The sequence below is a fragment of the Dendropsophus ebraccatus genome, chromosome 8, assembly GCF_027789765.1.
Source record: "Dendropsophus ebraccatus isolate aDenEbr1 chromosome 8, aDenEbr1.pat, whole genome shotgun sequence".
Taxonomy (NCBI): domain Eukaryota; kingdom Metazoa; phylum Chordata; class Amphibia; order Anura; family Hylidae; genus Dendropsophus; species Dendropsophus ebraccatus.
The window spans coordinates 65943382-65960994 of record NC_091461.1 but is presented as its reverse complement, the minus strand read 5'-3'; the positions used below and the strand labels follow the sequence as shown (position 1 = coordinate 65960994).

The 17613-nt window shown below is 41.7% G+C and overlaps 1 protein-coding gene across 5 annotated transcripts in view; it reads left to right on the top strand.

Moving 5' to 3' along the window:
* SEC24C (SEC24 homolog C, COPII coat complex component) overlaps positions 1-17613 on the top strand; it is a 42717-nt gene that overhangs the window by 3665 nt on the left and 21439 nt on the right. For 2 of the 5 annotated variants that reach the window (XM_069980602.1, XM_069980601.1), the window contains exons 2-10: positions 906-1093; positions 5435-5524; positions 6011-6152; positions 6442-6611; positions 6983-7399; positions 9037-9179; positions 13011-13079; positions 16336-16447; positions 16644-16771. In XM_069980602.1, the coding sequence (XP_069836703.1) occupies positions 934-1093; positions 5435-5524; positions 6011-6152; positions 6442-6611; positions 6983-7399; positions 9037-9179; positions 13011-13079; positions 16336-16447; positions 16644-16771 (1431 nt within the window). In that variant the 5' untranslated portion in view covers positions 906-933. Of the gene's footprint in view, positions 1-902; positions 1094-5434; positions 5525-6010; positions 6153-6441; positions 6612-6982; positions 7400-9036; positions 9180-13010; positions 13080-16335; positions 16448-16643; positions 16772-17613 lie in introns of all 5 variants that reach the window. The other 3 variants (XM_069980604.1, XM_069980606.1, XM_069980605.1) reach the window with 3 other exon arrangements.

Here is a 17613-nt window from a genome sequence, read left to right as displayed (position 1 = left end):
TGTAATAAGAGTATATTGGTGGTTTGCATAACTTTTGGGGGGGCAATACAATACTTCAATAAAGGTTTTTGCTGGACTTCTCCTTTAATGTTTGGTGTAAAAAAAAAAAAATATGTCTGGCTATAGATCTGGTCTGTACATGTAGGGCTGGTGTCTGAACAATACTGTATACAAACAAGGCGTGAGGATCTATGAATGAGTGATTATCTTGTCAAGCCCGTGCCACACTGCTGCCTATAGAGACGCAAAGCCTCATTGTCCGGGGCACTCATGCTGTAATGAACTTTTCTACAAAGTATCCAGTGTGTGATGCTGAAATGGAGATAGAATATGATACTCATGGTAGTTTTCTTTTACACTTTACTTTTTTATATCAATGCTAAGCTCTAGGATTCTGTGCCTATTGCAGTGTGCCCATAGCTGGAATATTGTATACTTTTGTGTCTCTTAATACAGCTCCTGGAGACAGTTTCTTTTTTTCTTTGGAACCCAGCAATAATTTGTCAGAGAGACATAATACATTTTTAATAGTCAGGGTCTGAGTGTTCACACCCTGAGCAAAGTGTCAAAGAGGCTTTCCCAAGCTCCTGAACTGCTAAGAGCTGTAACTGTTCCCTGTGGTCCTTTCCATCCTTATCCCTGTTTGTGGCCGCAGGGTAGAGTTACAGCCCTTAGCAGTTCAGGAGCGTGGGAAAGCCTCTTTGACACTTTGCTCAGGAGAAAAAAAAGCATTTTTCTTTAATTTTTTTTGCGGATATATGAACTGTACCGCGTGTCTCCTTGTCCTAACATGTTCGGATGTTAATGATATGAATCTGGTGGACTGATGTCGGCTTATGGTAATTATTGAAATGTCTGCCAGTGGTCTTGTCAGAAAATGTGATTATACTTTGTTGTCTCAGCAGAGAGGACCAGTCTGGGGATGTACTTAAGATGAACGTAAACCAGCCTCATATTCCCACACCTTACATGCAGCCCCTACCCCCAGGATACCAACAGCCAGGCTATGGGGGACAGCCAGTGCCGGGAGGCCCTCAGTATCCAGGGTATAATGGACCTGTGCATGGTTACCCACAGCAAGTACCCTCACAAGGTATTCTAAATGGTATTTTCCTATGTTACAGAAATGTTTAACAGCTGTATCTTCAATCTACTCTAGCTCTGTGGATTTACAGTCATATGAAAAAGTTTGGGCACCCCTATTAATCTTAATCATTTTTAGTTATCAAAATGTGGGTTTTTGCAACAGCTATTTCAGTTTGATATATCTAATAACTGATGGACACAGTAATATGTTAGGATTGAAATGAGGTTTATTGTACTAACAGAAAATGTACAATATGCATTCAAAAAATATTTGACAGGTGCAAAAGTATGGGTACCCTTATCATTTTCATGATTTGAATACTCCTAACTACTTTTTACTGACTAAGGGCCCTTTTACATGGAAAGATTATCTGCCAAAGATTTGAAGCCAAAGCCAGGCATGGACTATAAACAGAGATCAGGTCATATAGGAAAGCCTGAGATTTCTCCTCTTTTCAAATCCACTCCTGGTTTTGGCTTCAAATCTTTGGCAGGTAATCTGTCTGATAATCTTTCCGTGTAAAAGGACCCTTACTGAAGCAATAAATTGGTTTGGTAACCTCATTGAGCTTTGAACTTCATAGCCAGGTGTATCCAATCATGAGAACAGGTATTTAAGGTGGCCCTTTGCACGTTGTTCTCCTATTTGAATCTTCTCTGAAGAGTCACATCATGGGCTCCTCAAAACAACTCTCAAAGGATCTAAAAAACAAAGATTGTTCAACATAGTTGTTCAGGGGAAGGTTACAAAAAGTTGTTTTAGAGATTTAACCTGTCAGTTTCCACTGTGAGGAACATAGTAAGGAAATGGAAGACCACAGGGACAGTTCATGTTAAGCCTAGAAGTGACAGGCCAAGAAAAATTTCAGAAAGGCAGAAAAGAAGAATGGTGAGAACAGCCAAGGACAATCCACAGACCACCTCCAAAGACCTGCAGCATCATCTTACTGCAGATGGTGTCACTGTGCATCGGTCAACAATACAGCGCACTTTGCACAAGGAGAAGCTGTATGGGAGGGTGATGGGAAAGAAGCCGTCTCTGCAAGCACGCCACACACAGTCACCTGAGATATGCAAAAGCACATTGGGACAAGCCCGTGTCAATTTGGAAACCGGTCCTGTGGACTGATGGAACAAAGATTGAGTTGTTTGGTCAGACAAAAAGGCGTTATTTAATGGGTCAAAAAAACACAACATTCTAAGAAAAAGACTTGCTACCCACTGTAAAATTTGGTGGAGCTTCCATCATGCTTTGGGGCTGTGTGGCCAATGCCAGCACCGGGAATCTTGTTAAAGTTGAGGGTCGCATGGATTCCACTCAGTATCAGCAGATTCTTGAGAATAATGTTCAAGAATCAGTGACGAAGTTAAGGTTACGCCGGGGATGGATATTTCAGCAAGACAATGATCCAAAACACCGCTCCAAATCTACTCAGGCAGTCACGCATAGGAACAATTACAATGTTCTGGAATGGCCATCCCAGTCCCCAGACCTGAACATCTGTGGGATCATTGAAGTGGGCTGTCCATGCTCGGCGACCATCAAACTTAACTGAACTGGAATTGTTTTGTTAAGAGGAATGGTCAAAAATACCTTCATCCAGGATCCAGGAACTCATAAAAACCTACAGGAAGTGACTAGAGGCTGTTATTTTTGCAAAAGCAGGATCTACTAAATATTAATGTCACTTTTCTGGTGAGGTGCCCATACTTTTGCACCTGTCAAATGTTGTTTGAATACATATTGCACATTTTCTATTGGTACAATAAACCTCATTTCAATCCTGAAATATTACTGCGTCCATCAGTTATTAGATATATTCAACTGAAATAGCTGTTGCAAAAAAACAAATTTGATAACTAAAAATGATTACGATTAATAGGGGTGCCCAAACTTTTTCATATGACTGTATTGCTGAAGATGGAAGCGATTCATTCTAATATCCGGCAACTAATCTACAAACCTAACATGGAATCAAAGCATAGATTATAATTTCTAATGTATGTCCCAAATAATAAGCTTAATTATTAATAATGTCCTGACAGTATAATGCACACAGCTACCTTTATCTTATACAGTTATTGTTCTTAAAGTGCAAAATACCATGTATGAGAAGCTTTATAGGAATTATGGAACTAGAAGAGACTTTTCAGGGTAATGAGTGGCTGTATTCTTGCAGTCATGCACCACATTAATAACATGGCCTTGAGTTCTAACATGTCAGACTGTTGCCTAGGTAAAGTAATTATGGAGGAAACTACAGATAATGTTCTTGTTCTGCAAGATGGTCAGCTTTAGTCCCTCTTTTGCGTTGTGTATCTTACATTATGACTGTGTAATAGCTAAATTTGAAAGCTATAACCCTGTTAAAGGGGGAACTGCAGCCATTTAAACTTTCTGCTATAGTGCTGCGGCTCCATAGAAAATAATCATCATCCTATTTTAACCAAACCATGCTCCCCTGGGGGCCTTCTTCAGCCTCTCCAGGTCCCTAATTGAAAGCTCCCATCGCCTCTTCCGAGACGGGACTCATCTTGCCAGTGACAGCCCGCTCGGCTAATTACTTAGACTGGACGCTTTCTCAGTCAGTAATTGGCTGATTGTCCCTTGTAATTATCCCTTGCTGTGACAAGTGGCAGCTGGGGACCCGAAGACACTGCAGGAGGACCCCAGGGGAGCGTGGTTTGGTCAGAATAGATGATTATTTTCTAGTGCACTAGCAAAAAGCTCAACTAGTCAGAGTACTTTTTTAGGCTATGTTCACACAATGTTTAACAGCGTCCGTTGCATAGCAACCATCCGCCACTGAGCTGCATTCAGGACATTCTTGCAGCCATATCGGCTGCGGGAACATTTTGTTTTTACAATTGACGTGCGGGCACCGTCGGGTGTGCCCACAAATTGATTAGCCATTCACTTTAATGCATTTTGCGGCTGCCACCGCACGTTACCTTGTGTGAACAGCTATTATTTCCGTCCTAAAATAATAGGCATGTACATTATTTTAACGCCATTCTAAAGAATGGGCGTTGACTTCAGTGCACTGCCACCCCTGCAGTAAAGAACGGACGCTGATTCCATTGCAATCAGCATCTGTTCTTTACTGAAATATGATAATGTTTGAACATAGCCTAATACAGGCATTTGCATTATGGTGTTGGGTTTATGTGACATGTTGGTACAGCAATACGTATGTAAAGCACTGTGCCCCCTACTCTTGGCCTCATTCACACGTTCAGTAGTTTTCCAGGACCTTATATTATGTTCGCAATCATCTGTGATCTGGAAAAAATGTATCCATAAGTGCATCCATATTTTTTGCAGATCATAGTTAAAGAGGTAGTGCGGCGCTCAGAAATTATTCACAGAATAACACACATTACAAAGTTATACAACTTTGTAATGTATGTTATGTCTGTGAATGGCCCCCTTCCCCGTGTCCCACCACCCCCACCCGTGTACCCGGAAGTGTGGTGCGCTATACATACCTGTCACGTGCCGACACCAGTCTTCTATCTTCATTCAGCGACGTCTTCTTCGGGCGGACGGCGAACAGCTCCGACTGTTACGAATGCCGTCCTCCCTCTGCAGCGGCATCCGATGCTCAGCCGCGATTGGCTGAGCATAACTGTGCTCAGTCAATCGCGGCTGAGCACAGTTGTGACGCGGAGGGGGGACGGGTGGCAGCGATTCGGCCGTCCGTCCGAAGAAGACGTTTGGCACAAGATGGCGGACGGCCCTCGACACGGATCAGGTAATGTATAATGCACCACACTTCCGGGTACACGGGTGGGGGTGGAGGGACACGGGGAACAGGGCGATTCACAGACATAACATACATTACAAAGTTGTATAACTTTGTAATGTGTGTTATTCTGTGAATATTTTCTGAGTGCCGCACTACCCCTTTAAAGATCATAGTTAATAAGGTAGGAATGGTCAAAGTGATCTGTAATTTTTGGAAATTACTGATGCTCCCATAGACTTGCAATTATGGTGCATACTATGTTTTGTTAGTAATTTTGGTGGCACAGATTACGGATCCGTAAAACTACGGACAGTGTAAACAGCCCAATAGAAATTGATGGGCCCGGATCCGCAATTAGACTAATTTACAGAACTTGTGAACAAGGCCTTACTGTTGTAATGGAGAATATCCCATGTTTAAAGTAAAGATCAGTAACAATTCCTTTCCATGTACTTTTCTATGTGGCCCAGTGTCCAGAGCATAGCAGTTTTGTGTTTGCAGCTTTTCATTTGGTGAAATGAATGCTATCTACATACTCTGAATTCTTGTTTCTGTGTTTCGCCCACTTTACACTATCATCTTCCTGTTTCTATTTCTAGGTTTTTCTTCTACTTCGGGATTCCCTCAGAAAGGGTCTCCTGATTCTTTCACATCTGGCACTTCCTCTCCCATTTCCTCTCACTATATAGGTAAATTTCTTCTCTTAGTTAACCATCTAACAAAGGAATTCCTATCCGCTTAGTTAAAGGGGTACTCCAGCGTGGGGGCACTTTTGCGCTGGGACCGGGGACGAGGTAGCCAAGGGAAAAGACGTCCACTCACCTCCCCGGTTCCCTCATTCACTGACTGGCTGAGCGGACCTGAGACGTCACACGTCAGGCCCGCGTCAGACACCCGGAAGCCGCTGAAACTGGGGAGGTGAGTGGATGTCTTTTCCCTCGCCCACCTCGTCCCCGGTCCCAGCGCAAAAGTGCCCCACGCTGGAGTACCCCTTTAAGGTCATATGTGGTGGCTTGATGTTTGGTAGGTAGTCTTCGGAATACTGTAAATAGTTGATGCCTATTTCATTGTACTATGAGGTTAACTTAGAGTTAATGCTGAAACACCAAAGGGAGCTGTTAGGTGTGTTGCTTCATGTGATCATAACTTGTGATGTCTATTTTTTTCTTGTTCAGGTCCTGTGAGATCTCCACCGACATCAGGTGCCACATCTGCAGCAGGGATGTCTCTTTCTTCAGAGCAGATGCAGTACAACCATTATGGCGCCCAGGGTGACATGCAGAATGGACCAGCATCTTTAAGCAGTCAGATGCAGAGGTGTGCTGCCAAATCCTCCCCCCCCCCCCCCCCCCCCCCGTAATATTACACATGTTCCCTATCCTGTTAGTTTGAGTAGAAGACCCCTTTAAATATGCAGTAAGCAATTATTAATTATGTATTATTTTGGAGCATTTGACTTGTTTCCCTGTTTTCTTTTTAACATGATTATCTAGTGTTGCATACAAGCACAAAAAAATCTCAGGTTAATTGTGTATATGCCACGTTTATATATATATATCTTTTTTTTTTTTTTTTTTTTTTTTTTCTATTTTCTTTCCTGCTTCAGACCACCTGTATCTCAACCATATATTCAAACAGGAACTCTTCCTCAAGCAACTAATTTTCAGCAATACCCTCCATCTTCAACCAGTACACAGCAGTTAACTAACCAAATGATGGGCATGCATCTTGGTGGTGTGCCTGCACCTGCTCCACCACCACCAACAGCTGGTTTTGGTGAGAAGTATTTTTTGTTTTATTTAGATCAGTGCTTCGCAATTCCAGTCCTCAGGCCTCACCAACAGGTCATGTTTTGAGGATTTCCTTAGTATTTCACAGGTGATATAATTATACTCAGTGCATCAGGTATTATCACAGGTTTTCTTTGTATGGGAAATCCTCAAAACATGACCTTTTGGTGAGGCCTGAGGACTGGAATTGAGAAGCACTGATTTAGATTGCATTACATGTACATGTGCTTTTTTTTGAATCAGTAAATTTTCTTTCTCACAGTTTTCTAATGTAATGTTCATTAAGCAGATTTGAACCTTTATGGCTTGTTGGAGTTTAGGCATGTTACTTATTTGTGATCTTTTATTGTGCTTTAGGTTCACATAGTTCTCTTCCACCGTCCACTGGAAGTTTTCCTGACTCTGCGTCAAGTACTTACAACATATATTCCAGTAATCAAGGTTCAGCTGCTATGAATTTGTCCCAAGGAATGCCTCCTACTAGTTTACCGCAAGTCCAACCACCTCCATCCCAACAATTTACTGGACCCCCTCCTCCACAGCGCCTACCTTCTCCACATGCTTATCCTTATCAGCCAGCTGCACCAGCCTCTCACTATCCTCCACCTATTTCAGGAGGTCCTCCACCACCATCTGGACCACCTTTATCTCAGTCAAACAATTTATCACCAGCTCAAACTCTCCCAACAGTTCCTGGCATGATGCCAGGTCCTCTTGGACCGCCTCCTTCAATGCCACCACCTGGATCTGGAGGGTTTCCTCTTCAACAGAACGGTGAGCATATTGCTTATGAATGAATTTTTCTGTTGCTGAATAAAGACAATTAGATTAGTTAGTTTATTCCTTACCGAGAGTGTTTGTCAGGTTGACTTGTGAATTGACAATTTTTTTTCCCAATTGACTTTCGGTTACTATCTGGCCGCAGTGTTTTTGAGCCAAAAACAGTGAGATGGGAGAAACATGATTACCGTATTTTTTGCTTTATAAGACACACCTGACTATAAGCGCACCCCTGGTTTAAACAAATGAAAATAGGGGGAAAAAAATTAATGTTAATAAGATTTCTATTACAGGACCCCTTTAACACACTCCATGAACATAAACAACTGTGTTACATAAACAGGGACACAGTGTTGTATCAATATACAGACACACATGGGCCTGTGCTACATCACCATACACAAACCGCTCTGCTGCATACTTACAGATAGACACGTAAATTTTAATACAGATTGTCCCTACCTACGGTATATGTAGTGCCCACTCCTCACTGTCATTTGACTAATCCTGCAGGTCTTTCACCTTTGTTCTGGGTTAGTTCCACAGAGCTTTTAAATGCTGGAATCTAGAGGTGACACATATCAACTCCGGATTCCTCTCCTGCACAGCGCTGATTTTACTGATAGGCGCCAAGCAGGAGAAGGGAGAGGACTGTGCAGCTGCACATTTCACCCAGCAGTCAGGTACTGTGCTTGAACATTAAGGATACAGGCAGGGCAGTCTGGTACTGTCGGGTCGCCATGTCCACCGAATATATGACGCAGGCACTTTTTAGCAAGATTCTTGCTAAAAAGTCAGTCATTATAAAATGAAAAATAAAGTAATTCTTTTATTTTCTGCTAAAAATGCCATGGTAAAATCTAAACTGAATTACATGTAAAGTGTTTGTGGAGCTATTGGGGTCAATGAAGTGTTTTTATTTTTACTGTGTGGTCTGGGTAGAGAGTGTTATGAATATAAAGACACCAAAATACTTAATAGTTCATGTTTTTAAATAGACTTTTTAAATAAAAAGTGTACGTGCCCTTATTGTAATATCAGTGATGGTTACAGATTAAACTTCAGCAATGTTATTAATGCTATCTTCTTGCCTGTATCTATATCACTGTAAATGGATTTCTTTTTTAAAGTTATTGTACCAGCTGTACATTTGCTTTAAGATTTTAACATGAACAGAACGCCACTGGCGCAAGAAAGTCTGTGCTGCAGTCCTTTTTTTTGAACCACTGCCCGATTTCTGCGTACGGCCCCGTTCTATTCCCAGGTTGAAGCACTGGACGCGGGCCGGCCTCTGTGGTGAGGCTCCATTGGTCTTAATGGAATAAAGGGTGTTGGTATATAGAGAATGATAAAGACGTTACGGAACAGTCTGTTAAATACTTTAATTTTTTTATTTGGTTTTGGGGGGCGTTTGGCAGTGACTGAAATCAAATTGAACTGGTAAAATATTTATCTGTGATTTTAGTGGTTCCAAATCTTTTTCCCCTCATTCGCTGCTTTGCGTACTTTGGTCAGTGCTGTATAAATAGAAGTGCCTGGAGCTGGACGCGGGGGGGGGGGTTAGATAACTTAAAACTAGTAAAATGACGCAAACCTAAGTGTTAATTCCCCTGTGTTCTGTTGAATTCTAGGTTCCTCCGGACAAGTTAGGGGTCCACAGCCTGGAGCATATCCTCGCGCCCCCAATTATGTTAACCAGCCTGGTCCACCAGGACCTCCTGCCCCACCACCTCCTGCACAGAAGAGGTTGGATCCAGACTCCATCCCCAGCCCTGTAAGTTAATTTGGTTGATATGATTATTAAACTGTATTGTTCTTTTAATTTAAGTTGCTTGTTTCCTTGGAATGAAAAAAGTGTAATATCTGAATAGAATTATAACTGTAAATGTAAATCTGTTCTGCGCAAACATTCGACTCCAGCGGTTAGGTCTGAACTTTTTGTCCAGTAGCTCCCGTCATGCCATTAGTGCCCCCATAAACCCTGGGAAACACACTAGACAATTTCATAGGAAGCCTATTCTCCTATCAGTATGTTTTAGCGTATGAGGGTGAACCAAACAATCCATGGAGTACATACAAATACCAGGCAAATGTCCTTGGTCAAGTTTGTGCACCCCAGTGCTGTGAAGGAACATAGATAACCACCAAGTTACCATGCTGCACGTAGATAAGTCCTGTGCCATGTTTCCTCTCGAAAGGCACCTTAAGGGTGCGTTCACACGTACAGGATCCACAGCAGATTTGATGCTCTGTTCAATCATTTAGTTACATTGAAATCTGCACCATCAAATCTGCTGCGGATCCTGTAAGTGTGAATGTACCCTTAAGAGGCACAAAAAAAATAAAATTAAAAAGAAACTGGTTGTGACTGCACACAGTTTTGAAATATCCTTTTTCCCTCCAAATTTTCTTTTAATTTCTTTAAGTTTTAATTACTATTTATACTTAAGGCCACTATCCCATTGTACAGCTGCTGTGTGTCCACATTCATTGTGCAAGTGTACAGCTGCTGTGCGTCCACATTTAGTAGCAGAGAATCATGGCGGTGCTCACACTGTTTGGTCAGCTCTCCTGTTACACAACACCAAAACCTCTGTAACCTCAGTGACATTATACTAATTGCATTATCTCCTGGTTAGGCTATGTTCACACATAGTGTTTAATTAGCATTAAAGGGGTTGTCCAGCAAAAATCTTTTTTTTTTTTTTCCAAGTTAAAGGACAAGTGCCATGAAAAACTTTTTCCCAGTAATTGAAGCACATTACAAAGTTATATAACTGTGTAATATGCTTCAATCACCTATCTGCCTCCCTTCCCTGTCTTTTCCACCCCCCACCAGGAAGTGTCCTGACTCACACAGATCCCCATAGAAAACCTCTCTTGCTCTGGAGAGTTCCTGTCTCGGCCAGAGATGTCAGCAGAGAGCACTGTGTCAGACTCAAAATAAAACATTTCCCACAGGACATGCAGCTACTCATAAGTATGGGAAGACTTAAGATTTTTAAATACAAGTAAATTACAAATCTATATAGCTTTCTGACACCAGTTGATATGAAAGAAAATTTTCGCTGGACAACCCCTTTAATAAGTGCTATTTTGCCACAATTCACAATAAGATAGCGCTTTTTTTGCAACAATTTTGGTGGAATCTCAGAAAAAATAGCACTATTTTACTGCAATTTCACAATTCTTAGCAAAATATTGCTGATTAACGCTAATTAAATGCTATGTGTGAATATAGCCTAAGCATGCATAGTTGATAATATATTTGGCAAAAGTTAAAGGGAAACGATCAGCAGGTTAGACAGATCTAACCTGCAGTTTTTTAGTTCCACGGTGAGACTGTTAGGATCACTGGGTCTCTCATTAGGAGCACTGCCCGCCTCCATAGCACTGATCCGGGCCACTTCCGGCTGGCTTTCTTCATTATCATTAGAAAGAGGCGGATCAGCGCTTGGGGGGGGGGGTGAGGCAGTGCTTCTAAGGGCCCTGTTCCACCGGACGATTATCGTTCAGATTATCGTTAAATAGTTTGAATCTAAACGATAATCGTTCGGTTGAAATGCAGTTAACGATTAACGACCGAACGAGAAATCGTTGATCGCTTTATAAGACCTGGATTTATTTTTATCGTTGCTCGTTCGCAAATCGTTCGCTTTGAATAAGACATCGTTCGGTCGTTCGCAGTAGATATGAACGCAATAGCGAAGAAAAACGATCGCAATTACGATCATAAGTAACAATTATCGTTCCATGGAAATGAGTGAATGTTTTCAGGTCTTTCGCAATAGCGGTCGTTTGAGATCGTTAACGATTATGCAAACGATAATTGTCCGGTGGAATAGGGCCCTAACTGGTGCCCCAGTGCTCCTAATCGTCTCACTAGACTGTGGAGCAAACGACTAACAGCACTGCGCAATGGAGAAAGGTAAGACACATACCTTCCTCCTTGGCTTCTCCTGTGCAGATTTGCAGTTAGATTTGCCTAACCTGCTGATAGTTCCCCTTTAGGGTGCCAGATTTTTGAAGCAAAAGCCAGGAACAGACTATAAACAGAACAGGTCATAAAAGAAAGACTGAGACTTTTCTTCTTAAATCCATTCCTGGTTTTGGCTTCAAAAATCTGGCAGGTAAATCTCTCTGTGTAAAGGCACCTTAAAGAGGTAGTGCGGCGCTAAGAAATTATTAACAAAATAACACACATTACAAAGTTATAAAACTTTGTAATGTATGTTATGTCTGTGAATCGCCCCCTTCCCCGTGTTCCCCGACCCCGCCCGTGTACCCGGAAGTGTGTGGTGCATTATACATACCTGTCACATGCCGACCCCTGTCTCCGATCTTCTGTCAATGACGTCATCTTCGGGCGTAACTGTGCTCAGCCAATCATGGCTGAGCAGCCAATGACGCGTGCCGCGTCATCAGCTGCTCAGCCGCGTTTGGCTGAGCCTAACTCTGCTCAGCCAATCGCGGCTGAGCATCTGGTGACGCTGCAGAGGGCGGCCGGCACTAGGGACAGTCGGAGCTGTTCGGCCGTCCGTCTGAAGATGAAGTCATTGACAGAAGATCGGAGACGGGGGTCGGCACGTGACAGGTATGTATAATGCACCACACTTACGGGTACACGGGCGGGGGTTGGGGAACATGGGGAAGGGGGGCGATTAAATGGCGGCCATCCACTCAATTTCAACATTGCGTGAACAGATCCTTTCTGTGTTTTTAATCCACTCCTGGTTTTGGTTGCAATTTGAGGACCACAATACTGACTGAAATATACGTAGTGTGAACCCAGCCTCAATAGTATAATTAGCCTAAGTTAATGGCCCTCATGTTATACAACCTGCATGATGAACGGGTGTCTTTCCTTGCATGAGCACGCAAAGGACTGGGACTTTGTGTCTGGTCTTTTTTTTTTAAACACGTAAGACCAAATATTGGCAGGCACCATCATCGTATATATGAGTGACATTGATTTAAACATAGAAAGCAAAAAAAAAAGTATATTGCAAAACTGCTTGCGATCACAACCCCTGTTGATTTCCTAACAAAATTTTTTACCTGGTATGCTTTAAAGCTTCCATACTCATTATACTTTGGTCAGCCATACCTGCAGCACGTGAGTGATAGTGATAACAATATTCTGCTACAACAGTACCAACCTATGTAAATGTTCCCTACTGGGTTTTTTATTTGTGTTAGTTATGTGCCGTATAAACGACATCCTCTATTCACACATACAACTTTTTGAATATTAACCTTAACCTGCCCATGGTCCCATAGCTGCGGTTTTGTCTGTTGTGTGAATAATCTGAGCTGTGACAATGGAATGCTTTTCTCTTTACATGTTCAGCTTGTTCTATGGTTTTCTTGGTTTGTATTATACTTGACATACTAAGTCAATTACTGTCCCTCTGTGGGACAAGTAAACGCATGATATGCCTCTGCCATCTACCTCCTTGGATGGGTAGAGAGGGTGGGTGAATGTGTTTCACTCCCGTGTTTTTTTTTTTTTTTTTTCCTCCTATTTTTTGTTTCATTATACTTTAATTCTCTTTCTCTTTGCTGTTTTGTGGCATCGCTTACACCCGTCTTTTAAACAATAAAGCAACTTAATGAGCTGCCACCCCAGCAGAAAACAAGGCACAGGATAGACCCAGATGCAATTCCCAGTCCAGTAAGTGAAGTGTGCTTCATTGCCTTGGTCTTTGTGTGCTCATCGTGCCCTTGCTCACTTCTCGTGCATGCCATTCACCTCACTAACGCATGTCTCCTTCCAACCCTAACTCCTCTGCTCCCTTCATTTGTACAGTGTCAGTAGTGGATTGTGTACCACTGTGTTCACTCAGCTAACAGCACAACTTCCTTGTGGCTCTATGGGCTACATAAGCCATATAGACAACCTTGTGTTTTCTGTGTGTCAGAAGGCAGCTAGGCCTGATGATTCCATATAAAACAATTACCCTTGGGTCATCTAGTTCTGTGCTATTCATCCACGTTTAGCGCAACTATGTAGACTACCAGAGCCAGCATGTGAGAAAATTATTTATTTTTTTTGTTCTTTGGTCAAATATGGATTATGGATCTAGAAGCCCTGGCTGCCTGACTCTTAGCACTGTAGGGAAAATTGGCTGTGTGAGCTGCTGTATTATGGGTAACAAACACTCAAATGTGAATATTGTCTGTATTTTGTGCTTTTTGCATGGATGATTCGGTATGAGAAACCTTTACATACACTAGGGGCAAATTATATGGATGTCTGTAGATGGCTAATAAAAAGAGCAGCAAAAATGTTCATCTGAACAGGTGGTCCTTTTAGAGAAGGCTAAGGGTATTACAGAACCCATCAAAGGAAAAATTTGTCAGCCTTCACTGTGTTCTCTGTCTGGGTGTTTTTAGTATAATTTGTGCTAAAGCATCCATGTATGAGCCATATGTATTAATACATTTCATATCTCTTCTTTGATTGCAGTATGAAACCAAAGGGGGGAAATAAATGAAACTTTTCCCAGTACTTGTTACCAGATTTTGCACCAAAATTTGCATTAAAAATAAAATCAGAGACCTAACATTTCCATGAAATTACCTGAGGGTTATAATTGTGTCAAGTCACCTTTTCCTGTTTCCCAAGTGATAACATAGCCTAAAGCTTCTGTAAGCTGGGACTCCGGGGAGAGACAATGTTTACAAGGCACTAAACAAATGACTGTACACCAGCTTTTGGGAGCTGCAAAATACACACACACACTTTTTATTTATTCCATCATTTTATTTTAAGACCACAGTTATGTGACAGACTCAGTGTTTGAGTAATTTTGTGGTGGTACCATGTTGAAAAAATTCACTGCATAATCCGTAAATGACTGACAGAAGCCGCCCCCATCAATTTGCTGTTAGGGGAGGCTGCGGCACCATCTACTCTGTAGTGGTGTTGCATGTTACATAAGAGCTAAGCTTCAGTAATCCGCACCACCAGTACACAGACGACGCAGGGCTCCCGACACTTTTCGCTGTGTATAGGTCCCAGTGCAGTGGCTCCCCTGAACAGCTTATCGGCAAATGTGTGGTGACGATCGGACATTAATGGCCTATGCTGTGGGATAGGTCACTATTGTTATACACCTGGACAGCCTCTTTTATATATTAGCAACTTCTTTTAATATATTAGTCTACATGCAATGTAGATAATAAGTGGCCATAATGTTGGTAAGTCCTGCTCTGAAGACGACTATATGTAACCATGTAGTTGGTGTAACTAGCTTTGGAAATTTAGACTGAGAACACAGGATTGCTTTGAGGTTATAGTTGTTAGGTTTGGGATGTATTGAAGGGATAGTAAGAGGTAGGTTGTACCTGTGCTAAACAGGTTTCTGAGCAGCAGCTAACCTGTAACATGGTTCTTAGCAAACCATTCCTGCCAGGTGACTGGTGACCTAGGTACCCATTCTCAAATCCTTTTCTGTAATATTCTCAGAAGTGATACTTGAGCTGGATATCCATGATCGGTATCATCTGGGATTGTGTTGCGTACCCATGAGAATGCTTATATATTTACATGGCAGAAATGTATAATTTATGGGTTCCTTTTAAATGGACATGGAGCTAAGTAACAGAGCATAGTGTCACCAGAGGTGTGAAAAGAAGCATTGTTCCTTTGTTCTGAGTTCTTATAGAGTATAGCATGTAAGGCTGTTACATTTCTTCTGAAGTTCTGGGCTACTTTAATTGTTAGTAGAAAGTGGTGACTCTTAAAGAGTCCCTGGATCAACAGAAGTTGCATTAATCAGAAGTATTTGTGAATAGAATACATTTTGTAAAACACTAGAGACAAATGTCAATTTTTCACTTATGAGACACTTCTCCTCCTCTCCCCCCCCCCCCCCCCCTTGCATTGATCATTTAATTTTAAATGTCTTGACATATTGAGGGATTAGGTTACAAGCTGTCTCTATGGAGGGGAAGGAAGTGCGGAGAGAGGGCGAACTGCTGTATGTATCTTTATTGAAGACTAAGGACGCACTTTGCACACCTATTCCTGTCACGTATTTTAGTTCTTGATACACACAAAAATATGTGCAAAAGAAGACTGTGAATCTGGCCTAATGCAGACGGCAAACATGGCAAAATACACCACGTAAAAGTGATATGCTCGTCACATACACAAATGTGACTGTTTTGTTGTAAGAAGTGGCCTAAAACAACATGTTTGCTACTGTATGTTAGGCCAGGTTCACACTACGTATGTCAGTGTCAGTGAAGTTTGTCACTGCAGTACCGGACGGGATAAACTTCAATTCTTCTATTCTTCTAACACTTCTATTGAATTGGGATGCTGGAGCCGCACTCTCCATTGTGTGACCTGTCAGGCTTGTGCAGCCACTATTCAATGAATAGTGGCCACACAAAACTGACATGTCCGTTTTTTACTGCAGCCGCTCGCGATCCCGCCCGAAGTGTATACTATGTGTATACACTCTGTCCGGGATCCCATTCATTTTCAATGCAATGTATTTTTTGTATTAATTACGCCCGTAGTTGTAATGTGCAACAACAGCCGCGATCAATACAAAAATTACGTTGTGTAAATATAGCCTTCGTATTTATGTATATATAATAAACTGAAATCTGTATACGTAATGTGTGTGTACGCCAGCTGCTTCACTGTGGTGGATTTAGCAGAGATTTTCTTTGCCAATAATTTATCTATAATGTGAAGTACCATAGTACATTACATGTTCATGTTTCCCAGTTGCGGAACATTTTTATTTTTTTTTGTCACTCACTATGCAATTTTTCCTTTTATGTTTAAAAAAACACAGATTTTGCACTTGGCTTAGTTTTGTGTCACTGGTATATGTAGCATAGTAAAGACATTTTATGTATGTATTTTACTTCCTAAGGATACTTTCTTATTCTGCTCTGTGTCTGTTCAGATTCAGGTAATAGAAGACGATAGAGCTAACAGAAGTTCTGAGCCTTTTATCACTGGGCTGAGGGGACAAGTTCCACCACTTGTTACAACAAACTTCTTGGTCAAAGATCAAGGTACATTTGGCTTTGTGTAGATGTATGATTAATACTTTCCATGATATGAAAAATAAATGTTTATCTGTGAATAGTAGCTAATTGGCTGCGCTATTCCTGCCTGCCTACCAAGTCAGTATGTATATACTAGTTATAGGCTATGTTTTACCTAAATCGTCCACTCTTGATCCCTTGATTTTTTTTTTTCACAATTTAGGAAATGCAAGTCCACGCTACATAAGATGTACTTCATATAACTTTCCTGCCACGTCAGATATGGCGAAACAGTCCCAAGTCCCACTTGCTGCTGTTATTAAACCTCTTGCAACGTTACCGTCTGATGAGGTAAAAATGTGTTATTTGTTTGTTTTCAGTCCATAGGACTTGGGTTCTTAAAGGATAGGCAAACAAATAGGGCCAAAATGCCCAAACTCACACTCAGATCACTAGGCACTACTAGATAAAGTACTAGATAAGTACTGGAACACTTGAGATTTTTTAATAAAAGTGACAAATTTCACCAGTGCATTTAAAAATTATTATTATTTTTTGTTAACTACCCCTTTTAAGGCCAAAATTCACTGTGCCCTTAACCCCTTATCGACCTGGGGAGTCAGTAAGCCGCAGCTCCAACTCCTGCTTCCTCATAAATGGCCGGTCATATACCAGGGGAGTTATTTATCACACTGGCTCAGCAGCTTCTCCCCAATGTCATACATGATCCTGGGGCAACTTCTGAGGGAATAAAGGAATACTGTATATAAAGCAGATTCTCCTGTGTGCGCAGTGGATGCTGTCAGTCTACAGCCTCCATGTCCTGAACTACTCACAACTAGAGTAGATGGAGCAGGTGGTCTTTTCCTGCTAACAGTCTATGTTTCTAACTAAATATTCACCATACACACAGAAAGACTGCTAACAATACCAGATACCTGTAATATAGATATCAGCCATAGTGATATAGAGGGGGTCACACATAGCGATATAGAGGGGTCACTGTGGCTGTGGGGGCACACCATATCACACACACACACAGCTGCAGCCATAGCACACACACATACACATCCTACTGCAGCCATAGCATACACACACACAGCTGCAGCCATAGCACACTGAAGAAAAACACCACATTGAGGACAGAGGTTACTGCTACAGTACTTATGTCTTCTCCTCCTTCTCTATATAAG